Source organism: Corythoichthys intestinalis, chromosome 21, assembly GCF_030265065.1.
Source record: "Corythoichthys intestinalis isolate RoL2023-P3 chromosome 21, ASM3026506v1, whole genome shotgun sequence".
Taxonomy (NCBI): domain Eukaryota; kingdom Metazoa; phylum Chordata; class Actinopteri; order Syngnathiformes; family Syngnathidae; genus Corythoichthys; species Corythoichthys intestinalis.
This window is the reverse complement of record NC_080415.1, coordinates 11,445,925-11,472,308: the sequence shown is the minus strand read 5'-3', so window position 1 is coordinate 11,472,308 and position 26,384 is coordinate 11,445,925. Positions and strand designations below refer to the sequence as shown.

At 40.1% G+C, this 26,384-nt stretch overlaps 2 protein-coding genes across 4 annotated transcripts in view; both read right to left on the bottom strand.

Moving 5' to 3' along the window:
• The window catches only part of tecpr1a (tectonin beta-propeller repeat containing 1a), a 36,590-nt gene extending 17,523 nt beyond the window's left edge, over nucleotides 1-19,067 (bottom strand). For both annotated transcript variants that reach the window (XM_057825408.1, XM_057825407.1), the window contains exons 1-15: nucleotides 18,923-19,067; nucleotides 15,251-15,483; nucleotides 15,009-15,191; nucleotides 14,793-14,915; nucleotides 10,747-10,866; nucleotides 10,500-10,674; nucleotides 10,336-10,436; nucleotides 8,382-8,483; nucleotides 7,223-7,365; nucleotides 6,508-7,043; nucleotides 6,279-6,424; nucleotides 6,023-6,178; nucleotides 3,589-3,738; nucleotides 3,142-3,299; nucleotides 2,811-3,041 (exon numbers count right to left, since the gene is read on the bottom strand). In XM_057825408.1, coding sequence (XP_057681391.1) covers nucleotides 2,811-3,041; nucleotides 3,142-3,299; nucleotides 3,589-3,738; nucleotides 6,023-6,178; nucleotides 6,279-6,424; nucleotides 6,508-7,043; nucleotides 7,223-7,365; nucleotides 8,382-8,483; nucleotides 10,336-10,436; nucleotides 10,500-10,674; nucleotides 10,747-10,866; nucleotides 14,793-14,915; nucleotides 15,009-15,191; nucleotides 15,251-15,475 — 2,549 coding nt within the window. In that variant the 5' untranslated portion in view covers nucleotides 15,476-15,483; nucleotides 18,923-19,067. The remainder of the gene's footprint in view (nucleotides 1-2,810; nucleotides 3,042-3,141; nucleotides 3,300-3,588; nucleotides 3,739-6,022; nucleotides 6,179-6,278; nucleotides 6,425-6,507; nucleotides 7,044-7,222; nucleotides 7,366-8,381; nucleotides 8,484-10,335; nucleotides 10,437-10,499; nucleotides 10,675-10,746; nucleotides 10,867-14,792; nucleotides 14,916-15,008; nucleotides 15,192-15,250; nucleotides 15,484-18,922) is intronic.
• A 3,486-nt stretch (nucleotides 19,068-22,553) lies between these two features.
• Nucleotides 22,554-26,384, bottom strand: part of baiap2l1a (BAR/IMD domain containing adaptor protein 2 like 1a) — a 96,594-nt gene continuing 92,763 nt past the window's right edge. For both annotated transcript variants that reach the window (XM_057826170.1, XM_057826169.1), the window contains exons 13-14: nucleotides 23,931-23,971; nucleotides 22,554-23,855 (exon numbers count right to left, since the gene is read on the bottom strand). In XM_057826170.1, coding sequence (XP_057682153.1) covers nucleotides 23,783-23,855; nucleotides 23,931-23,971 — 114 coding nt within the window. In that variant the 3' untranslated portion in view covers nucleotides 22,554-23,782. The remainder of the gene's footprint in view (nucleotides 23,856-23,930; nucleotides 23,972-26,384) is intronic.

Genomic DNA, 26,384 nt, shown 5'->3' with positions numbered 1-26,384 from the left:
CAAAGAGCGAGAGTGGCACGCAAGACTGCAGCGATGTAGCTGTTCATTAGCGTTAGCGCCTAGCTTTTACTACGCAGGAGGTGGGTTTGACCACATTCAGAAAAAAATACAATGAAGAAAAGGATAAGCCTGATAATGTTCGTTTTCTTATTAATATTTCAGTATTGCTTACATGGCAGGGTCGGGGCAAACTGACGCACACACCAAAGGCTTATATGTGCGTCATGCACGCACAGTGTGTCGTTATTTGTTTTGATGCTTCTGCGCATGCGGGTCAGTTTCCTCAGTACGTGTCGGACTGCGAATTAGTGCGCATGCATAATACTTTCACGGTCTCAATAGACAATGGCAGTCTGAACGAGCACACCATAAAAAACATATGACAAAAAATCGTAATTGTGCATTAAGATCTGCAGTATGAACCTAGCCATTTAAACAAAATACGCATTAAATGAAATGGATGCAAATCAGTTGCCACGTTTACATGGAGCCAAATATTCCAATTACAATCGGAATATTTGTTCAAACCGAATAAATGTGTTCCATATAAACACCTCATTCGGAATGAACAGGCCCAAACTGAATGGAATTTCATTCCGATTCACAGGGGTGGAATATTCCTTTTCCCAAATCGATTAGAAGTAAAATTATATCATGTAAACAGGGAAGCGGAATGGTGTCTGGTTGCGTTCTTTCTGCGCATGCTCCGTACTGGCGTGGTGATGTCATTCGGTGACGTAAGTAACGTCACTTGCAACATGGCTTCCAAGCACACGCACAGCGCACCCACACACCTTTTTAAATGCACGGCGTATCATTCTGAAGTTTTGTTTCCACTCGAAAAGTTAAAACAGCAGCTGATCTGACAATCGATCTCCATGTTTTGCAACGTGACGCTTTGTTTTGATTAATCTGCGCATGTCAGACGGCAGTTGTCAAACGTCCTTTCGGAATAAAGGCAGTCACATGTAAACGCTGGATCGGAATAGATGAAGTGACATGTAAACAGTTGATGTGAAATTTCCATTCGGAATGATTTGAATCGGTATATATAAAAGTCAGCTTGTAAACGTGGCTAGTGTTGCTTTCGTCAACAATTGCCACGTTTACATGGAGCCAAATATTCCAATTACAATCGGAATATCTGTTCAAACCGAATAAATGTGTTCCATATAAACACCTCATTCGGAATGAACAGGCCCAAACCGAATGGAATTTCATTCCGATTCACAGGGGTGGAATATTCCTTTTCCCAAACCGATTAGAAGTAAAATTATACCATGTAAACAGGGAAGCGGAATGGTGTCTGGTTGCGTTCTTTCTGCGCATGCTCCGTACTGACGTGGTGACGTCACTTGGTGACGTAAGTAACGTCACTTGCAACATGGCTTCCAAGCACACGCACAGCGCACCCACACAACTTTTTAAATGAACGGCGTATCATTCTGAAGTTTTGTTTCCACTCGAAAAGTTAAAACAGCAGCTGATCTGACGATCGATCTCCATGTTTTGCAACGTGACGCTTTGTTTTGATTCATCTGCGCATGTCAGACGGCAGTTGTCAAACGTCTTTTCGGAATAAAGGCAGTCACATGTAAACGCTGGATCGGAATAGATGAAGTGACATGTAAACAGCTGATGTGAAATTTCCATTCAGAATGATTTGAATCGGTATGAATAAAAGTCAGCATGTAAACGTGGCTAATGACGATAACGAAAGTATTTCGTCGACGAACAATTTTTTCATGACGATGACAAGCGAAAACCGTGGCTTGGAACACGAGAACATAACCAGACGAATGCCAGTTTCATCTGCGAACGAGACGAAAAGCGGCAGTTTCTGTCATACTTTTACAATGCGTGACATTTTCATATTGTACGTGGAGTTAAGTCAGCTTGCATCGTAGCAGTGTTTGGATCATGTCACTCATGTGAGATGTTCTGCGCCGCTCCCTCACTCTCCTCACAGGACTTTAAGGTGTGTCTCAAGCTAACCTGCGCTTCATCTTGCTTATTTGGAAACATGGTAAGATTTATCTTGGCAAGAGAGAATATGCAATGCTGCTTTAGCCTTTAAAGGTCTGTGCTGAGTGATAATCAGACATTAAATGTCACTCGTCAGGTTAGCGTAGCATTCGTGTTAGCATTAGCTTCAGAATGGCGAGCATCCTCTTAAAACACTGGCCAGTCTAAAGCATAATTATTTTGCTTTTCTAGTCAGTATAAGTCTAGCGATGAGCCAGTAGGCAAAATGGTATTCATCAGACGCTCTTTATAGTCGCTTATAGGAGGCTAATTATAGCCAGCAGAGTCGTCACCTTGGAATGTGTTCGCCAAATAGCTCTGGCTAGACTCTAAGTATGGCCAAAAAAAAAACTCCAAACTTCCCAGTGTTAAACGCTCAGTCTTTTTTTTTTTTTTTTTTACATACAGTGGATTCTAGTGGGTTTAAATGAAAATTATGTCCTGCTTTTCCTGTTGAGTGTGTATTACCATCAGAAAGTTGGCATTGTCCTTGTAGATGCTACACTATGTGCTCGTCTGTCTATGTTAATTCGAAATTGTTGGAAATTTTTGGACTTTGAGTAACTGTCGACTAAAATTAGATGAATTTTGTATTATATTTCCTTCGACTAAAACTAGACAAAGACAAACACATTTTGAAATGACTAGAATAAAACTAAGACTAATAAGTATTTTCGTCCAAAAGTCATAGACAAAGACAAAAATTAAAAGGGCTGCCAAAAACAACAATATTGCAATTACTTTAACTTATTATCTGTAAAATTAAAGTGGTGAAAGCGCTGTACCGGTTGGTGTAGCCGGTCACAGGGTTCCACCTCTGGTTCTCATAGATGTAGACGCTCTTGACATCAGTCTGAGTGTAAATCTGGTCATTACAAGTGGGAAGACCCTGGAGAAAGCCACCGCCATAGCCCCCGGCATAGACCCAGGCATTGTGATCATAACCAATCCCCCACACGATTCCAACACTGTTACACTCCACGATGCGCAGATGACCTCCAATCTGACGCCAGAACCTGGATAAATAGGTAGTGTCCTCATCTATGTTAGCAAGAAATCATGGAAGTTAAAAACAAAAATGCAATTTGAATTTTGTATGCTCTAATGTATTTTTACATCTGGTCGCAGGGAGTGGGGTATGGCATCGCTTCTAGACTGGGGGTAGGTTCACTGACAAAGATGTCCCCTTTACAAGTGATGGACCAGATGGCTTGTTTAGAAGGAGGACCTCGAATGCCTCTGGAGTCACAGCAGGATGCACTCAACAGTGCTAACTAGAGGCAGAGCATAAATTCCAAGAAGAGAAATGTAGGTTAACACTAGCAAAGTGTAATAATTGAAAACTTTACTTAAAACAAACTGACAAGGTCAGAGTTAAAATGCAATGTTTAATATTCAAGTAAAGTATAATTCTGATGTCCATGATGCATCATCATGAGTATATGTATATATTTTTTAAATTACTGAGTACGACATAATGTGATTAACATATACCATGAATTGCTGTTTTACTTTTTTATTTCATTGTAACAAGACTTTGTATTATTCATATTCTGTCCTTACCCAGTCGTGCATTTCCTGCTCTGTTGCAGCTGCCACTCGTATTGGCCACCTTTTTTTGATCCGCTCGGGCGTATAAATGGCAAATGTGTGTTTGGCATCATTGAGCACAGGCACAAGAATTGTGACCTCATTGATGAAGGCATGCAGGTACTGGAGGGAAAGCAAAGGAGGGGTTGGAGTCATCGGGAATAGGGAAATGTGTAGTGCAGCAACGATTAATCGATTAACTCGAGTATTTCGATTAGAAAAAAGATTGGGATCAAATTTAGCTGCTTTTGGGATTTGTTTATAATTAGAGTGGCCTTTTATAGGGAAACTCGAATTCAAAGACTTGTAGTCTCTAATAAGCCACAATTGTCTTTTACTAAAATACAATGTTATTAAAACCACAAAAAATATTGCCATTGATTTAAAAATCTATAATACAGTGGTTAGCACGTTTACGTTACTACGACCTATGGAGGGGGATCATGTTTTATGGTCGCTCGGGGTGAAGATGTAGATTGTCACTGTCACTCTATGAATACTCCCGGGTTACTACAATTCCTTTTACACGGCGAGACATCCAAAACATGCGCTCATCGGTTAAAAGTGGCGAGTACTTATTATTTGTGTTTTTATTGAGTCTTTAATACCTATTCATTGCCTCAAAATACTTTTTGTGTGTGTTTCCCTATCATACTTTTAAGCATTGTGTTTTCTCATGGTAGCTTTAAAGCAGATTGGTGATCTGTTGACCACATTAGTCACGTGGCATATTTAAACCACCCTTATTTGATATTACTACGTATTTTCTTAAGGCATCTTTAGAATGTTCTGTCTGTATGCATCTAAACAAAACAAGCTGAAAGTGCACAGTAGTACTTTGGGTGTTAAATTCACCTTTCGTAGACATTTCGCCAGTGTAGCATATTTTGGCAGAACACCGTTTCTTGTACTCTCATCTCGTCTCATCCTGTCTTTCCCGTTCATTTTGCTTTTACTGCTCGTTTTGTAAAATATATATACAGTGCTGTCATGCTCATTAATGTTCCTCTCGGGTTCAAATTGAAAGGGTTGAAAAGATGACATGTTTATGTCACTAGAGTCACTCTGGAAGCCCGGCAGCGTAACCATGCGACGTCACCGCCCTGCGACATCAAGAACAATGGCAACCTACTAGTAAGGGGGATAGTATATTTTCTCGTATTTACCGTTCGACTGTTTGTATTACTCTAACACACTTAATATAATCAATCAGTGATTAGTATCTTTTCTCGTATTTACTGTTTGCTTGTATTACTCTAACATACCCAATATAAAATAATTAGCATTTATATCATAGTTTAAGGAAAACAAGCAGAATATATTTGACATAGGGCATAAGAGATAAATGAAGCCTTCTGACCGCGTCACGCAGCTGACTGAGCAAGATTGACGCTGACTACCAGGTGATAGGCAAGACATCTACAAGCCCACGTCTGCAACACCAAATCCCGCAATCAGCTCTTCAGGACAGTCCAGAACAAATGGCGGGACATCCTGTACTACCACAACACCCGATAACAAAAACAACTCTAAGTTTCATAGCTCGGCGCCTCTCAGACGTCAAGGCAAGCCGAATCTCCCACCTTAGTTGCCTCCGTAACCATGACCCAGCAGTGAACGGTGATGCACGAACTTAACCGCTCCGATCTGCAACAGAAGAATTATCCTAAACAACACCAAGGCAAACCCTTCGTCCGGCCCACCGTACCGCAGACTTAAAAAAGTCTGAACGATTAGCTAACAACTGTCGCTTCTCGAGGACATTCAGATGTGCTCGTTGTTTTGCTGACCCTGGATCCAGAATTACCTCTCTGTCGGGGACCTATTTGCTGATTGCCTTGCCATTTGATCGGTGTCGACCTGAACCTGAATTTTCAACTTGCGTTTTCAAAGCCTTTTTCCAGCTTTTAAAATGGAGTCAGTACAAGCGGTTAAGACTAAGGTGAACACGCGGCCTTTTGCCCAGGTTGTCGGAGTTTCGCCGGCACGGGTCGTTTGAGCTGCGCCAGCACGGGTCCAGCGGTTCGGCTGGCGTGATTCCAGCAATCTGGCTAAAATGTCAGACTGCTTCAACTAATTTTACAAATTGTATAAAAACGAAAACATCAAGAGGGGTTTCATTATCAAATTATTTTAACTCATATTATCGTTTATCTTTTAAGATCTACAAGTTTTTCTATCCGTGGATCCCTTTAATGGTTTTAAACGTGTTTGCATTGAGTTTTATTGATTTGGGTGGGTACACTGCCCTCTAGTGGCAACAGTGAATATGCCATAACTCATCTAACATGACTGAATCCAGCTGCTCCCAACAAACGGCATGCTTTTGTTAGAGCTAATATTTGTTTACGCAGTCTTTATATCGCTCAGACTGCATTATAGACTACATTAAAACTATTCTTCTCACCTTCTTCTCCTCATAGTAGTTATAATAGACAAAAATGATGCCATCTTTGTTGCCATCTGGTCCCGAGAACTGCTCCAATGCAAAATTAACATCTACCCATTTGTGCGGGTTCCAGTCCCTCCACCACTGCATGGTACCCTTCTTCACCCACACACACTTGCATGGAGGCAAGGACAAAGATAAAATATGGCTCTCATTAGATTCTGCACGCATACCTAATGTTTTTACTAGTGAGTGAAAATTCACAAGTATTCACCTGCTCAATAGCTTGCTCATAATGTTTGAAATCATCCAGCTCTCTCTTGGTCCTCTCACTGAGTTGCTCAAAGATTTGTCTCCGCCAGTCAGCCATCTGGGCTGGTGTGACAGACAGGCTCAGGGACTGGACAGACTGGGCTAACACTGGAGAGAAGAATGTGGGAAATAAAGTTAAGAGAAATTTATATCAATAAAAATGCCTTCATTAGCGCTTATAGTTAACCCACATGATGAGTTCACGGTGCTTTGGAACCAATTAGGTTGGGAATGACAATCCACAGAGCAGCCGCCTCCACTGACCCATGCCCAGAGAGGGTGCTCATCCACCCCATAAGGTTCTTCCATGGCGAGGGAATACATAGCTACAGAGGACAGGCTGGAGGTTTCTGCAGAGTCTGACAAAACTCCAGTCTGGACCTGCTGGTTCTGCACCTCTTCCAGATTCACATTACTCCACTGGGAGTCAACCGGGCCTGCAGTCTGAACCAAATCGACGCTCAGAGTGCTGTTATCTCCTTCTTCAGGGATGCTATACTCCTGCGGAAGTTCAGCAGAGGCTGGCTCACTGTCAGAAACCAACTGAGAGATGAAGCTGTCACTGGTGACTTTTGGGATGAGAGGTTTGGGGGTATCAGTGGGCTGATCAGAGAGTTCATTGTTGGCATTGGAACAACTGGCTTCATCTGTGGAGCCTTTTTCTGCATCAGACTCCACATCACTCACCACAGTCGGAGGATTCAATTCACTGAAGTAACATCCAGCACTGTTTCGAGGAGGAACATAATAATAATGAATAATAATGAGCAATAAGAGCTTTGTTGTTATATTTGATTCTGTATAAGCATTTTAATATATTTAACACATGATGTCCTGTTATTCTACAGATATGATTTTGTCAAATGTCTCTTTTTTTAAATATAACTTAAATATCAATGTTGTCACCTCTGCTGGCTGCTGGCACTGGAATGAGATCGATCCCCATCTCTGAGAACAGAGATAGCCTTCCAGGTTTTACCACTCTTTTCACTAGGCGTGACACCCTGGCGAAAATACACGGCACGGTCCTCACAACCAATGGCCCACACCTGTGCAACATCAGTATACATTTTAAGATTCATTTAAACACACAGAATGAACATTTTACAAAATAAAGCCATAAACTCCACCATCAGTTGACAAGACAGCTCCCACAGACATTGCTCCACGCCTTCCCGTAGGGGGCCGTCCCAGGCAGAATGTAGAGTTGGCTTTCACTGTGATAAACTCAAACACACACTGCGTTCTAACGCCGCATTTAGGTGAAAATAGGACGAAGGTTTTACTGCATACAAGCAGGGAAGAGTGTCTCAAGATGATTTGGTCGAGGATTCAAGGTAATTATTATATTAAATAGCACCATGCATGCACTTTGAAACATTGTAGAAAAAAAATCAATGGAGAAAATTAGTGTAACTTTTGCTTGAAATATTTACGTAAAATGAACGATAACTGCCCGTTTTTTGCTTTTAATCTATGTTCATATCTATAGAAATTCCGCGATTTAAGCATTTATTCACAAGAATTTTCAACTTAAAAAGCTCTTTGTTTCGTGACGGCCGCCACGTAGGATTACACAATACCATAACTTTTGCTTGAAATATTTACGTAAAATGAACGATAACTGCCGCCCATTTTTTGCTTTTAACCAAGAATCTACACTGTTTTATGGAAAAGTTGGTATTTTAGCCAAAAACTTATAAATGTTAAATATTGCCATTTATCCTGAAAATACAGGTGATTATCACTGCATTTGGTGATTTTTGTGCATCTAGCGTAAAATCTGAGAATTTTATAGCCATTTTAATTATTGTTATACTATAAAAAAAAAAAAAAAAATCAGGATTTTATTCGGGAACGACTTTGAATTTTTTTTATGTCACTGCTCATGGAGACTCATATATGCCTAAGGGAGGTGCCTGTTTTGATTTTAGGTCGCTAGCGGCTTTGGTTTTGAAAATATTTGAATTTTAAGTTTTTGAAAATAGGCCCCCTACGGATCGGCCCCGAGCCCCGTGTCCCGTCACCTGATAGTGAAGTCTATGATAGAGCATTTGTACTACACCTGATCATTGAGTCCAACATCAATCATGACCATTTCTCCAACCATGCTGATCCAGCCAGAGCCACAAGGATTGTGGGAGTTAACACCTCTCCGGAACCACACCTAGTAAAGCATTTTACAATTTAAATCCCTTAATTGACTTTAGGCTTCCTTACACATTCACTAAACATCCATGTTAGGTTCAACTATGATTTAGTAAGTTTAGAAAATTGTAGGGCTGTCCCAAACGACTAATTTTCTCCCGATTAGTCAGCAGACTATTTTTACGATTAGTCGACTAATCTAATAATTAAAAAATTTATTTATTATTATTTTTTTTTTACTAATTTAGCAATGACATTTTTGTTGATGCTTATCAATTCACAAAAAACATATTGGAACACTCAAATTATTTATTAAAGTACAAATAAACACGTAAATAACAATAATAAATCACAAATAAACAATGAGAATGCTGATAGAATTAACTAGTGTAGCATCCCGATTGAAAAGATGGTCTCTTAAACTGATGGTTTACAACTTTTATTCCATCCTTGATGTAAACACCGTAAGAGAACACAATTAGAAATTAACAAAAACTTTTCACCTTTTTCCTTTTAAACCTTATTCATATATCAATGAATTGCCTATATGAATTGCTTTTACCTTAATTTATTACCTTATCATTGACAATCTCTCCCTTGAGTGCAATCACTGTATATACTGTATATATTTATGACCTTTTAACCTTATATAATTTTCTATACCATAAAATAAACCATAACATGAAATAAACCTTTCAATTAGCATTAAGAACAATACTAATAGCACTTATAGGCCCATTGTCAATGAAACATTATTATTTAGTAAGGCGACAGCACCCTCTGGTGTACAAAAAATGAAAAAACAAAATTACAAACTGGGTGAAGGCGCTTGAGGTGTTTATTCACGGCCGACGTGCAGCCAAGCTTGGCATTGAAGAGACAGGACAGAAGAGTGTACTCTCCTTTGTTTCTTTGAAAAAGTCAATGTTTTGGACACTCTGGTGCGCTTTTTTTGGCTTTGTGCCGCTTTCCCCGCTTGCACACAGAGCATCCGACATTCTAACTTTCCACGCATATATTTTTTTAACCCTTCATTAACCGTCGACGGGATGTTGTGCTCGTCGACTGATTTACGTCATCGATGACATCGACTATGTCGACTAGTCGGGACAGCTCTAGAAAATTGTGTGAAGGTGAGTGTGAATGTTGTTTTTTTTGTAATATGTGCTCTGCGAATGGCTGGCAACAAGTCCAGTCATAACACTAATAACAAGCTGGACATGAAATTGTTGGATAGATGTTTCTATCTAAACTGTAAGCTTTTTTATTTTAATCTCCCAGGCTTCCATTAACGACGATAGACATCCAACCTATTCAACTGGGATGGCTGGCTGTGAATGATCAAGATTTAGATGATGGGGATAAACATCATTCACTGCCATTCCTCCTAGTACATACAGATTGAACGTCTAACGTCAACAAAAGCACTAAATGAGTTAATAAACAATTTCCAGCAATGTGAACCAGTTGAATGGAGTCCTTTCTAAGCATGTTTGACCATCATTATCCCACAAAAAAATGCTGAATATACCTCAAAACTAAATTACGAATGTATAAACAATTATATTAGCTCAAACAAAAACTTACAACCTTTGGATGGTCTTAACAGGGAGCAGCTAGATCCAGCCATGTGAGATGAGTTATGTCATATTCACCATTACCACTAGTGTATCGACCCAAATGAATAAAACTAAATGCAAACACTTTCAAAACAAACTGTTACACTGCCACTCTAATTAAACCAGTCCTCTAAGCCAAAAACGTGATTCTAAGCTTTTTTTCTAACTGAATTACTCGAGTTAATCGATTAATCATTTCAGCACTAAAATGCTACGTACAATACTGGGCTCTTTGCTTTAAAACTGACTTACTTTGTTGTCCTTAGTCAAAACCCAAACAACATTGACTCCCACAGCCACATGCATTGCACCGACATCTGGACTGGGAGAGTCCACTATAGACCAGGAGGTACCTAGATGGACGAAATTATGAATCCATAAATCCAAACATCAAAGATAGATACACGCCACCGTACCTTGGGGACAGTCTCGGCCGACACCCTCCCTAACAATCAGCTGACCCTCCCACAGCACTGCCCACACCAGTTCTCCAGGGCCGCAGCTAATCTGGACCACCTCACCAGGGAGGGAGATGTCCCGCCACAAAGAACCTTCAGGATTTTGATGGTAGATACCTTCTCTGAACCAAACCTGCACAGTGAAAGCACAGGAGTATTATTTTGCTACTTGAATGAGCGCAAATAAAGAAGTGAGAAGCTGTACCTTCCCCTGGAGTGTAACAGCCCAAAGTGAAAGATGGCCACGGGGTTCCTCGGTTATCTCCCATCCACCACAGCTAATATCACTAAAGGGATCTGGCAATGAAGTCTTCTGTGAAGGGATCTGCAAAGAAGACAAATGCAGTTGAGGAAGAATCATATTCAGTTGCTAGATGTAATCCCTGCGGAATGGCGTATCACACGGATCACAAGGCAGCGTGACGTCACCATTGTAAACCAGAAGGGGGTCTTAGAACTTAGAAGCGCGCTCGCAGACCTCCCATGCAAATACTGCTTTTCCTATCTCTCAAAAAAATAACATGCCGAGTAAACACTGATGCCTTGGAACTTGTAGAAATGACTCTAGACATTACAACCCTCCACTCGTTTCCCGAACCCAAAAACTCAGCAGGATAAATGTGAACGATAGATTAACTTGTGCGGACGTCGAAAAGACCAGTTTAACGCCAGCAAGGTGAAGCCATTTACCGTCACATGTAGTAAACATTTTGTAGGGGGCCATTGTCTTACAGATGACAATTTTGATAGTGCCGCGACGAGGTAAGCCATTTTGATATTTTTACTTATTTTTTAGTTTGGCGTTTTGCCGTTCTGTGTCTGTCTGTCAATGAATGACCTGGGAAAAAAATGTTATCTGACTGCCACTGTTGTTCTGACCTGTGCAGCCAACAGTCAGATTGCCTCACACATCAATCGCGATATATATGACAATCTTACTTATTTAGTTGATAATTGGGAATTAAAAATTTGTTGTTGAGAGCTAAAGCCTCACCTACAGTGACATGTTTGAGCAGCTATTATCAGTAGGAGTTAATAGAATAGAATGGAACATAGTTTTTGCTAAATTTTGTAAAGAATTTTGGTTCATTGTTGCAGACTGAACGTATTGTCAGGTGCAAGAGAAATGCACCAACACCATGGCCAGTCGCAAGCACTCCAACGTCAAAAAGTAGGAAAGTGGTGGACTCGGCAAATACTGTTCTCGGCGCAGCAAACATCTTGTTGGATCTCTATTTGATGTCACCTCTCGATGTTACTGACACAAAAGAAAATAAAAGTGTTCAAAGATATGGTTTAATGATGTAGTGTAAATCTGATTGTCACAGAAAGCGAGGTTAACACTATATTGATGTTTGAATATTTGTTCTATCAAACAACAAATAGGGAGTATTAATAAATTGGCCCTCTTAATATACACTTCTACAACAACCTCATGTTTAACTCATTTGCTCCCAAAAACGTATAAATACGTTCTATTTTTTAATTGTTTCAGTGTCCCAAAGAAGTATTTATACGTCTTTTACGTTTTTTTTTTCCACAAGAGACATCTCTAGGTTCTGATTCAACCTAGCTCCAAAGCACAATGCTGAAAATCCATTTTAAAGCAATAAAACTGGCCACTGGAGGGCAGCAGTGCATTTGGTAAGAGCCCCCAACCCGATTCAACGGAACGAACGGCCGGGCCGCACGGCCAGGGTGCTGGCGGAAGACGACCGAATGGACGTCCAGGATGCCAGCGGCGGACAACCGAGCAGAACAACAGGGAGGATGCCCGGGATGCCAGGCGCTGCACGACTGAGCAGAACGACCGGGACCACCAGTGCAGCGGACGATGCCGTTGAGTCCCTGCTGCTCGCCAAGCAGAGCCCGCGCCGCCGTGCTCGGCTGCTCGCATCCCCCGCACCCTCCAGTGTCCCGCATGGAAACTCGCACGGCCAAACCAGTTCCTCCTCAGGAACACAAGTTCCCCAGGCGAACTCTGCCACGAGGCAGTGGTCACAACAAAAGAAAGACTAAAAAAAAATCCATCTTTATGAGACAGGCGGCGATGAGGGAAAAGTTTACCCCGGCTGTCGCAGCCACAACAGCGTCATCTCTCAGTTAGTTATGTGTAAATAAATTGTTACTTTGCTATCAAAAGCTCTATTTGTCTTGTTGTTTATGTTATTTTGTAAAAGGAAAACATTATTCAGATGTTTGGGATGTAACTAAAGCAAAAAATAGCTATGTTAAAGTCAAAGTTATTTTTGAAATGTATGCGTTTACAAAAAGCTGAATTTCTCTGTTTTTTCATCAGAAATTGGAAAATTGCACAGACTAAGCTATTTTGTAATGCTGATTTCTAAAGAATGGAAAAAGATATGAATTAACTTTTTTTTCTTGCTGAAAGAAGAGAGTTAGGGTTGTTCCAATCCTGTTTTTTTGCTCCCGATCCGATCCCGATCGTTTCAGTTTGAGTATCTGCCGATCCCGATATTTCCCGATCCGACTGCCTTTTTTTGCTCCCAATTCAATTCCAATCATTCCCAATAATTTTTCCCGCTCATATACATTTTGGCAATGCATTAAGAAAAAAATGAATAAAACTCGGACGAATACATACATTCAACATACAGTACATAAGCACTGTATTTGTTTATTATGACAATAAATCCTCAAGATGGCATTTACATTATTAACGTTCTTTCTGTGAGAGGGATCCACGGATAGAAAGACTTGTGACTTTGTATTTGTGACTAAATATTGCCATCTAGTGTATTTGTTGAGCTTTCAGCAAATGATACTGAAGGCCATGCCCAAATGCATGATGGGAAGTGGAACCATGACTGTGCGTAGTGCTACCAATTTATATATCTTCTCTGCGTTGGGAAATAACATAAGGTGTTAAGAAAAAGATCAATTGCTACCTTGCTTCCCCACATTGCTTCCCATGATATTTCTAATCGAAGGAAGAGGGATTGTAAGGCTTTAGCCAGTTAAAATAAGGCTCCAAAGGCTGCCAAACTTCACTCTACTCATTTTACGCCGCCTTTTAGCTCTCCATATAGGCAAAACGGCGCCATTACAGATGGAGCGCGACAATGCGTGAATGGGTCGTGCAGCGCATGCATTAACTGCGTTAAATATTTTAACGTGATACATTTTTTTAAAAAATTAATTACCGCCGTTATTGAGATAAATTTGATAACCCTACCTTAAGCCTAAACTAAAGACTCTGGATAAGTGTAACATATTATGTCTGTAACGTTAAATACGATTAGAAAACGATTTAATTAAAATATATATATAAAAAAGGCATGGCCGATAATTTTTTGCCGATTCCGGTACTTTGAAAATGACGTGATCAGACCCGATCGATCGACATCTCTAAAGAGAGTCTAATCTTTCTTTTGGTGGGTTCCATATTTACATAGCAATAGAACAGAATTTTCTGTGGGCCTTGCAAAATCAGTCAAAATTCAGTAAAACGGACGGGAGCGAAGGGGGTTGCACCGGTGAAAATGGCTGGGAGTGAATTAGTTAATAACATCAGAATAAGGTGTAGTGAAGCATTTCAGTAATCACAAATTTTATGGCCACTGAAGTTATCCATAAAACTTCACAGAATAAAGCATATTTCATTCACATTTAAGTGGACTAGATAAGGAATTAGCTTGAAATACGCTGTTATCATAACAGCATATTCTAAGCTAATTCCTTGTCTTTTCCACCTATATTCAAATGTTTCAAGAACAGTACATTTGTAGGGCATATGGTGGTAAAGGATAGCTCTTTGAAACAGAAGAATGTCATTGTCAGTGGCGTAAGGCAATGTTAGTAATACAAAAAACGCAAAAAAACGGTCAATAAAAAGCTACTTCTGGATCAGTCTTTTTCAGTCCTTTACACTCAAGCCATCTCTTTAACTGAACATTTGTATGTTCTTCCACATCTTTACCAGTGAATTTGGCACCAGGGACATCATTTTCGGGCAGAATTTGTAGGTTTAGCTCAGTAGACATCTCGTTCCTACACTATTTACATGCGTATAGCATGAGTGACAGGCGCAAGTTTGACCTCCCCGGCAACAGTCGCTAGTTTTATGAAAATTAATGAGCAAAGGTGACGGGTTACGTGCAGGACGCTATTACAATAGGTTTTCTTAAAGTGGTGAGGACAGTGGAATCAAAATTGAACGATAATCGAAAAATCCATCAATGTCGTCATCTTTTAGATATGCCGCACAAATACTAGCTGGTGTAGGCTCACCTCGGCCCAAAAGTCCATGCTTTTGTACCTCCTGTGACGAAGCCATCGCCTCCGACGTACACAGGAGTTCCATTTCTTGTCCTTGGTGTAAACCGCTGGGAAGTCAATGGCGTACGTCCAGCCCTGTGGAACATATTCATTATTAAAAATAAAGGGGGTGCAAGGGGTACTCATTAGTTGAGAAATTAAACATTAAGAAAACTGTGAGAATCTCACCTCTTTCTCTGTGTCTTCCCCCTCAAAGTTCTCATCCACATACCAGTCACCTTCCCACTCCCAGTTGCTAGAAGGTAGCGTAAAATTGGAGGGAGGTTGGTGCTGTAAACCAGTGACATCACTCCACTGCCAGCGGTCACTGGGCAGCAATCGCTCAGAGAAACCATCAACAGGATTCCATCGCTGAGAAGACAAAGACATTTGTAGTTGTCCATAGAGCGTCCATGTCTCAGAATACTAACTTGATTCTCATATGTCTCCTCTTGGAAGCGGATGTGGACGTCAGAAGCGTAAACGTTCAGGTAGATTTTGTTGTCACAAGCTATGCCCCAGCAGCACTGCTGAGCTGCGGTCACCCGCTTGAATTCCAATTGGGCATCACGGCATTGCTCCCACTGTTGACCTGCCGTGGACAGGCTGTAGACCCGCCCATGCACGTCCACTGCCCAAAGCCGGGAGGTGGGCATGGCTGCACCTGGAACCAAAGAGTGGACTTTTGTGGAAGGATGAATACTAAATATTTGTTCTGGATGATACATTTTGTCAATTAATCTGATATTTTTTCTTTTATAAGCATAGTTCAAAATGCAGATGTGCACTTTGTCCACTAAAAACTTGGCTGCAAACAGTCTTTAACAGGCAACAGATAAGCTTGGTTAAAAGAAGAGTCAGTCTTGCCAATTTAACAATTTTGTTGCTTCGATGGTTTTAGTGATGACCACCGTTCAAAATATACACTTCTCAAAAAATAGAGGGAACACTAACGTAACATGTTGTAGATCTGAATGATTGAAATATTTTTATTAAACACTTTGTTCTTTCCTTAGTTGAATATGCTGACAACAATGTCACATAAAAATTATCCATGAAAATCAAACGTATTAAGCCATGGAGGTCCGGATTTGGAGTTATACTCAAAATTAAAGTGAAAAGACACTACAGGCTGGTCCAACTTCGATGTAATGTCCTTTAAACAAGACAAAATGAGGCCAAGTAGTGTGTGTGTCGTATGTTGTCCGAAGCCTAAGGGATATTCATTATCCTCCCAGACGCCTGAGCATGGTTTTAATGAGACGAAAGAGGGTGTCCTGGGGGATCGCCTCCCAGATCTGGCCCAGGGTATCACTGAGCTCCAGGACAGCAGGAGGAACAACCTGACGGACTGTAGTAGATTCCAGGAGACAGGTAGTTACTCCAGGAGAGCTGGACATGGCCATAGAAGGTCCTTAAACCCTCAGCAGGATCGGTATCCACCCACTATTTGTTCAAGAAGGAACAGGATGAGCACTGCCAGAGTCCTACAAAATGACCTCCAGCAGGCCACTGGAGTGAATGTTTCAGACCAAACAATCAGAAACAGGCTCCATGAGGATGGTCTGAGGACCTGACATCCTGTAGTGACCCCCGTGCTCAGTGCCTACCACCACAGAGCTCGATAGGCATTTGCCATAGGCTACCAGAATTTGCAATGATACGCCACTGGCTCTGTGCTCTTCACCGATGAAACCAGGTTCAACCTGAGCCAGGGGTCGCGTTAACCGAATATTTTCCGTCGTTGACCGGTTTTTTAAAACGGTGACGGAAAAAACTGAAGTCCGTCCGTCATTTTGGCAGGTTGCAATTCACACCCCAGACCACAGGGTGGCGAGTGAGCATATTAATTAGCTATTGTCTCTCTTAATGCATGACGTCGTTGGCTATTCTGTCAGAATATTGTAGCGTCACCGGGGTCTGGCGGCGGCACCGTGATTGACACATCAACGCGAGGTTCTTATTGGTGCACCCAGTGTGCCAGCGTGTCATCCAAATGGTGGACTAGATTGCCGCCTGTGTATAGACCCCAATCACATGACGTCAAAACTCCGCCCCCCTGACTGGAGCCGCCATATTATCCGTCAGCTCGTGGTGTTTACACATTACCGCTACGTACATGCCTCCTATTACGGTGTGTTTTTCTGCTCGTTAACATTAATAATCAAAATGGTGAAGGCGTGTGTGGCGGTTGGTTGCAGTAACAGAGAAGATAGACGGAGAGACTTGAAGTTCTACCGTATTCTGAGAGACCCGAAGTGGAGAGCGAGATGGACTGCTGTAATTCGACAAGAAATCTGGGCACCAAACGATCACCACAGACTACTGTATGTAGTAGTCATTTTACATCTGGTAAGATGCATTTAATATATATTTAGAAGATTTTGGGCTGACAACCACAATTAAGATCATTGTGTGACGTTGGTGATTGGGGTCTATATAGTTGCCTCTTTTTCTTTGGGGGTGGAGTTGTTGTTTTGTTGGTGTTGTTGGCGGTAAGCAGAGTAAAAAGAGGGAGATAAATACCACGACTTCCGTGTCTAATTTTTCGCCGCCAAGCAAGCGTTACAATATTAATTAAAAATGAATGAAAACTAAATACTATTGAATATGTCATCATTATCATTTTAAAAATTTAAGTGATGGGTAAAAATAGATTATGACTGGATTTTTATGACCCTGTCAGTCAAAATGACGGACAACGTAAATGCCTAGCGCAACCTCTGACCTGAGCACATGCGACAGACGTGAAAGGGTCTGGAAATGCTGCGGAGAACATTATGCTGCCTGCAACATTATTCAGCAATGACCAGCGTGGTGGTGGGTCAGTGATGGTCAGGGAAGGTATATCCCTGGAAGGACACACAGATCTCTACAGGTTAGACGATGGCACCCTGACTGCTATTAGGTATCAGGAAGAAATCCTTGGACCCACATTCATAAGCTACGCTTGTGCAGTGGAACCAGGGTTCCTCCTGGTCCACGACAATGCCCAACCTCATGTGCCCAGGGCATGCAAGCAGTTTCTGAAGGAAGAAAGAATTGTAACATTGACTTGCCCCCACGTTCGCCTGACCTAAATCCAATAGAACACCTCTGGGACATTATGTTTACATCCATCTGCCGCTGTCAGGTTGCTCCTTGTCCAGTCCAGGAGCTCAGTGATGCCCCGGTCCAGATCTGGGAAGCGATCCCCCAGGACACCCTCTGTCGTCTCATTAGAACCATGCTCAGGCGTTGTAGGGAGGTCATACAGGCATGCAGAGGCCACATACGCGACAGAGCCTCATTTGGAGTTGTTTAAAGGACATTACATCAAACTTGGATCAGCCTGTAGTGTTTTTCCACTTTCGTTTTGAGTATAACTCCAAATCCAGACCTCCATGGGTTGATACATTAGATTTTCATTGAATTTTTTTCTGTGATTTTCTTGTCAGCACATTCAGCTATAGAAAGAACAAAGTATTTAATAGAAATATTTCATTCATTCATATCTACAATGTGTTACTTTGGTGTTCCTTTGAATTTTTTGAGCATTGTAAATATAATACCGAATGAGAAACTTCTATTAGATTTTAATTTGTAAAACATTTAATGAGATAATTTTATAAAGACCGTGTTTGTCATATGGCTTTTTTTATTTTTACCAATAGGAACCGCTCATTTTCACATTATCTGGAAGGTAAAAACATTTGATTTCATTGTTTTCTGTAAGGGGATTTTTCTTTTTAAACATCTGCAAAACTAAATAAATTAATCTTACATTTTAAAAGCATACTCCTGGCCTACATTGTACCGTAGTCGTAATTTGCAGTGGTTTATCAAATTTACAACTGAAAATATTACATTAATTTGCTTTTGTTTTGAAAAATTTAACAGAGCTGAGACGACAAACGAGTTTGTCCTTTCAAACACAGTTGACATAACTGTCATTACGTTCGAGGCAAAAGACGTTTGAAAACTACTGAACTCGTTGTAAAGAGATAGAGGATGCGAAAGCAGCTTCGTTGGCTACAGCGACGAGACTCAGTATATTTGGCGTTGGATTACAAGCTTAACTCTCCTCAAATAGCACGAACGCGGAACACCACACACGCACCTACCTCGAAATTCCTCTCATTAATCAGCACAGAGAAATGTTTCCTCTTTTACGTTGCTCGAAGGGACAATATTTTAATGCACAGAGAAAACCACGTCGTTCGTAGTTATTATTATTGAAATGAAAGGCTACAGCTGCAAACCCGGAAGTGCTCGTTTGTTTCTTTTTCCTCATTGGCTGTTTCAGTGATGCCAGTGACTGAGACAGTAGCAACCACTAAAGGTCGCTGTTGTGTCATATTTCAGTAAAGGACATTTCAGTGCTCCCAAAATAGGAGTTAATGAGCCGAACCCTAGAATAATAAATCTCTTCAAGCACCCCCACCCTAAACAAAAAAAGTTTAAATCAATTCTTTTGCGCTTTTTAAAGGAATAATAATCATTGTAATCATACTGGTAGAAAGTTTTTTTTTTTTTTGGTAGAAAGTTTTTATTTTGAGGGGAAAAAGGAAATTCATTTTTCTGCTGTGTAATAGCTGAGAAAAGGTAAATAAAGGCCAACAACTGACGTCTGCTATTGCTCGTGACGTCAGATACACCTAAAATTGCGTACCGTAAGTAACACGTCACTTTTGCTCATTAATACTCATGACGGTAGCAATTTTTGCTAGGCGGGTCAACTTCCCGTTTGGCCCTGATAGTCAATGAATTGAAATAGTGTTCGAACGAGATGTTTACTGAGCTAAACCTACCAATTCTGTCCGAAAATGATGTCCCTGGTGCCAAATTCACTGGTAAAAATGTGGAAGAACCTACAAATGTTCAGTTAAAGAGATGGCTTGAGTGTCGAGGATTGAAAAATACAGGAAAAAGAGCCGACCTGATCCAGAGTTAGCTTTTTATCGACACCTTTTTCTTGAGTGCATTGCCTTACGACACTGACAATGACATTCTCCTGTTTCAACAATCTATCCTTTACCACCATATGCCCTGTCCTTCTTATATATTATATCCTCTGATTGTCTTACGTCTCTGACCATTCTTGGGGGCAATTTAAATTGCTATTTTTGTGTAGCAATCGCAAATGCTACTCAATGACAGCCAACGAATACTTGTAATTTTTTCATTAATCACAAATCTTAATTCTATAATTTATTTACACTTCCCTCTTACTAAATTTGTTTTTTACAACATAAAAGGTAACAGTGGCAGTCAGATACCATTAAAAAAAATTTTTTTCAGGTCATTGATTGTCATACAGAAGCAGCACTGCAAAACGCCACGCTAATAAATAAGTAAAAAAATCAAAATGGCTTACCTCTTCATCCTCTGTAGGACCATGGCGCCCAACAAAATGTTTACTGCATATGAAATGTGAATAGCTTCACCTTGCTGGCGTCAAATTGGTCTTTTGGTAGTCCGCGCAAGTTGGTCCATTCTTCACATTTTGTCCTCCGAGTTTTTGGTTTCGGGAAATGTATGAAGAAAACATCCTTCATATGTCGTAATGTCTAGAGTTGTTTCTACAAGTTCCATAGCAGCAGTGTTTGATCAGCGTGTTCTTTTTTTGAAAGATTACAAACAAAACAAGCAGAAATAACATGGGTTGATTGTGAGAGAGTGTCTATAATGTTCCACTTCCGCGTTACCATGGCGATGTCACGGTCTAAAAATAGCATTCGTGCAGTACGCCATTTCTTAGGTTTGCAAGATAGTCTACATCAGAGGTGGGTAGGCATGTGCCAGTATGAGATTCTAACGGTATAATAACCTTCAGCCAAAATATCACATTTTTTACGGTATTGCAATTGCAGCTGTAAAATGTGTTAATTTGAGCTATCTGGGTTAAAAAAAAAAATGTTTTTTCCATTGAACAGGATTTTTTCCCCAAACATTAGCAAATTGGAACATAAGTATAATGTTAAGTTAAAATAAATTAAAATAATATATATATATTCTACATAAAATTTAAATAAATGAAGTTCTTTAGGTGAGCCTAAACCCACAGCCACGGCTCAACATTATTACCATCAAAACAAAAACAATTGAATTATTTTCCATAAAAAACTTGTGTATGACTCGTATCATGTTTACATTAAACACACACTCTCTTTCTCAACACAGACAGTTGCCAGAGAGGGAAAAAAAACACGTTTTACCATCGCTAGACACACTAAACACACTGGAGTTAACTCTCGCAGCTGGTCGGAAACTTTCATGACAGTGTTTACTAAGCTATAATTTTGTATAAATGCAAAATCATATTGGAGGTATTGCCTCCTCGGCAGCCACCCTCCGCAAACATGTTTTACATTTCGGTTGGCCTTTCTCCTCTAAGCCGTGGCCGCCTAACTTTTCTGTAGCCGAAGTATTCCCATACCAGCATTTTCGTTTTCTTCGATGGAGGAAAAAGTTCAGGAGTTTCACTTCCAGCCATCGTGTGGAACAGCTGACTCACTGACACTGAGCAACAACCGGCGGGGGAAGGTTGAGCCTTGCAGCTGCAAGCGAGGGATTTCTCCATGCATTTTTGGGACATAAAAAAATAGCTAATACCATACGGACGGTACGATGGAACATTTTTGCTGTTACGAAACCTTGAATTTTTCATACCACGGTATATCTTGAAACCAGTAATCGACACATGTCTAGAGGTGGGAAGTAACATGTTACGTTTAACCTTACATTTACTTGGGAAAAAATGTACTTCTAAGAGTAGTTTTACTAAGCCATACTTTTTTAATTTTCCTTGAGTAGGTTTGTGAAGAAGAAACACTTTTACTCCACTACTTTGGGCTACAGTAATCTTTACATTTTTCCTCTTGTACAGTATATCATATCATACTATTCTTTTTGTTTTGCCAGCGACACCAACAGTAGCGTTACCAGTTTTACCAATGAGACGTGGTAACAATAATCACATGACTCTATTACACCAATAAGACTCAAAGTTGTCGTTCTAGGACCATGCTGGCAATCACATGGCATCTTTGAAGCACTGTTAACAAATAAGTTTTGACAGAGCCCTGCCCTCAACATGACTTGAAAGCGCGGATTTTAAACTCTCTCCCAGTTTTTATTTGGTGCTGATTGATCACAGAAAACTAAAGATATGATCCTTTTAATTTCATAATAGGAACTATGAAGGAACTATTCTCTATTCAAATTAGGAATTATTTTCTCCACTAGAGGGCACTCATGCTTTTAGGGCGAATGATGCTTCAGGTCTTTTTTTTTTCTCTCGCTGGATTTTTTTTTTTTTTTTTTTTTTGCATTTCTTTGGCTTAATGTGGTCATGTAATAGGTTATAGTACAGTATAATACTAACATTGTTTGAAAATAAATAAATAAATAAATAAAATAAATAAAACCGTGAAGTTGCTTACAATGTTACTCATTACCTGAGGATTTTTTTTCACCATATACTTTACTTGTAGTTGAGTGGTGCATTTTTTTGGATGACTACTTTTACTTGAGTAATATCATTTTCAAGTAACGCTACTCTTACTTGAGTACATTTCCGTTCATTTACTATTAGGGACAAACGGGAAAAAGGAGTGAAATCATGCACCACACTGTTACATTGTTGGCCAAATGTAATTTAGCTTCGTGATGACCAATTGACAACGGAATTGCACACTTATTGTGACGAAAGGTGTGTGTTTGTTGAGAAACAATTGTGACATTCACTATAGATTTGTGGACTGTATCATGTTTTATTAAGGAAAGAAAAAGGCTATATTTTGAACACAATGGCAAGATACACTGAAGTAGGCACTGATGAGTAACTAGGTATGATCAATTCTCCATCAGAATACACATTCTGTAAAGCAAATACGTGTCCCCCCCCAAAAAAATTTGTCCTCACAAAATCTTTGTGCATTTCAAAATTGTGATCCAACATATTAAAAACAACGTAAATGTCAACCAGTGAGGAATGCCTTCAGCATATTGCATTAACCGCACACCTGCACAAATGACAAAGCGTGAAAAATATTCCCTTCATCAAAATGTTATCGATTTAAAACACTGGTACAGTCAAAACAAAACCGGCCTCGGCTTGAGCAAGTCATGGACGCGTGCCGTACATTTATTTAAATAACTCCAACACAAATTTTGCTTATAAATATAAAATATTATTTAAGATACTGACGTACTTCATTGCTGCTCCTCAAATGACAAATCTGCTTGATAAACACAGCAAGCCCCCTTCATTCTCACCTCTGCATTCCACAGCTCTTTTAATAAAAGACAAAACTCATTAAAAATATAAAATGAGAATATTTTTCTTTTATATTTCTTTTTTTTTTTTGTAAGTCAGGAAGACACTCTAGTTGCTGGGCAGACTAGTCAGGGACATGGCAAAACAAAAGCATTTATCACTGCAATAACTGCAGCATAAACAATAATATTAACAATTATTAAAAAAAAAAAAAAAGCTTTAGTCGTTCTGCACAGGCAATCTTTTCGTCAATTGCAAACAGTAGATAACAGTTTTTATCTGACATATTACTAAAGGGATTGACTTAAAAAAATTTAAGAATTCTAGAACATTTTGGCTACTAAAGGGATTGACTTAAAAAAATTTAAGAATTTTAGAACATTTTGGCTGGGGGGCATGAAAGATATTGTGAGGTTAACTGTACACATCAAAACATTTTTCTCCCACATTCAGTAATTTCATGATCAGATATTGATCCTTTCATTGTGAGCATAAAATTCGTCATGGACACAGACTGGATGCACAAACCAACGATTGCGGAAAATACCACTTTGAATTACACATAAGTCCCTAATGTGGCACGGTAAAATGTGTTATTAAGACCTTTCAACAGGTTATGAGGGAGGTTGCGATGCACATTTAGGTTACAGCTTTTGATGCACTGCAGGGGTAACATGGTAACATCCCCCAAAATGTTAAGGGTTCAGATGACTGGTGCAGATCGATCATTGGTGACAGTGGGTCTCAGCTTGACTGTCGCGAAAGGATTTCCTCCTCTGAAGGAAAGAAAACAAGACAGTCAAAAGGGTGTTCGGTTTGAAATATTTGTCATAACATTTTGGAAGACTCACCCAAGAAAAGGAGCCTTTCCTGTCCCATTCACTAAAGAAACCTAGTGAAAAAAATATTAGAGAAGACCTTTAGAGGATGCGTACGACCGAGAATACATCACAAATGACCACACAAGACTGATAAATCCACACAAATCCCCCCATCTGTGCAGAAAAAGCAGTGTTACCAGACTGGTTGGATTAGATTACACATTTGTCCTCCTGCCTGATTGTGCCATGTAGAGCTTTAACACGTAAAACTACTCTTGTACAAACTAAGAGCTCAAACTCTGGAATCTAGCTTGTCGAGAAATGCCTGCAAATGACACAACACTCCCTTATCTTTTTTCTCTTGCTTGAGGATGCTGATTATTGTTTTCTGAACCAATGTACTTCAGAAATATTACTGGGAGACATCATTTGTTGTAGCATGAATCCATTCCAATTCAGTTAAAATGTGAACGCTCATCTGTATTACATCTTATATTCAGCAGAGAGCTGAAATTATTTACAAGGTGCAAAATGTGCCACTTAAAAAGAAAAGCAGCCTCTATGGTTGTTTTCTTTGCACCAAATCAATGTTGTTTTCGTCAACAATGACGATAACGAAATTATTTTGCCGACAGACAATGTTTTCCATGAGGATGACGCAACAATTTTTTTCATGAGGATGACGAGATTAAAACGTGGCTTGCAAGACTAAAACATAATGAGACAAATTATCTTGGTAAAAGAGAATATGCAATGTTGCTTTAACCTTTAAAAGGTCTGTGCTGAAAGATCATCAGACGCTAATTGTAACCAACCTTCTCACAATAGCAGGCGGCTGCGTGCCGGATCCGGCCTCAGCTCACCAGATCCGCATAGCAATCACACCCGCTAAACGTCAGTGTGCCAGATGCGGTCCGGATCAGCACCATGACAGTCCAAATGATTGGTTATGCACTGTTCCAGGGCCGACCGTGCAGACCGGACGCGCTAAAACTCCCGCTTAACGTCAGTGCGCCATATGCGGCTCGGATCAGCACTATGACAGTCCAAATGATAGGTTACGCACTGTTTCGGGGCGGACCGTGCAGACTGGACATGCTCGAACTCTGAAATTTAACGGTTGACATGTGACGTCACTGTCAGCGCACACCTGAAAGGTAACTAAACAGAAGAGCACGCAGGAGTCACGACACATCAGCGGACGGCAGAGTTGTATGGTAAGTGCTTTATTCAACGTCATAATCGCGTTTTGAAGTCACTGCTTGACTGTTAAACAAGTTATTCAATCGAGCGTTATGTAAATTAGCCGGCGTATTCAAATGATCTGCCATGTCTGCAAGTTAAGTAATTCAAAATTTGTTGCATAACAAGATATGGAGGGAGAAAGCATTTAGTCTATGTTGCTGTAAATGTTTCAATGTTTGAATATTATCAATATCAATATTATCATAATATCAAACTGAGCCCCTCCTCCTTGTGTTTGTGTATTTGCCATAATTGTCACCTTGATTGCAAAGATGGATGAGCCTGCGACCAGGTGCCGCTGATCATTGTCAGCAGCTTACTTAAACCGGTCCTTGGCCTTACATCATCGCCAGATCAACAACTCACCTACAGGTATGTGACTTTCAGCTAACAAAGGATCTTGTAATTTTGATACAGAGCTCATTTTTGTGTTTTTTCCCCCTAGATCCTATACTGTTTGCCTGGCAAAACACCTGCCTGTCCATTCAACTGTTCGATCACCAAACTGCCCACCGGATTCTTTGGACACTATCTACCACTCCCTCTCAATGGATTAGGTCCCCATTACCCCAGAACCTTAACAAATACAATATGTTGTTTACAGTCTAAAAATGGGTTATCTTTAATGTGGAGTTGCTTGTTCCAATTAAAATATTTTGTGAAAAAACAATGTTGTATTGTTATATTGTTATGTGTTGCATTAATATGTTAGCATTAATAAATGGCATGACAAACAAGTGTTGCCATTATTGGTTTCATAGACAAGTTTAATTTGCAATATAAACACATTACAGTATGATACATTGAACAAAATGGACCCAAAATTTAATACTGAAACGGCATTGATACATATCTGGCCCAGATTGGGTAACGTGTGCCATATCCGGGCCATACATTAATGCCGTGTCTGCTACTTTGGACCGATTCTGGACAAAAACGGATAGCTGATCCGGCAAGTGACTCCTTACTGAGTTTGGGCCATTGTTCAAAAACACTGGGGCGGATCCGTTTTACAAAGTTAGGCCAAAATTTGAAGTACATCTGGCCCATGTCCGCTCCAGTTATATTTTGCTATCTGGGTAGCATTAGCACTTTAGCACCTCTGCTGCTATTTGTAACTCTCCTCTCCTTCTCCTGCTATTGTCTGGCTGGTGTGTATTATTTCTATTATTTATTTTATTGTATTTGTTAATAATAGCGTATTGTATTGACTTGTATTTATTCCATTTTTCAATGTAT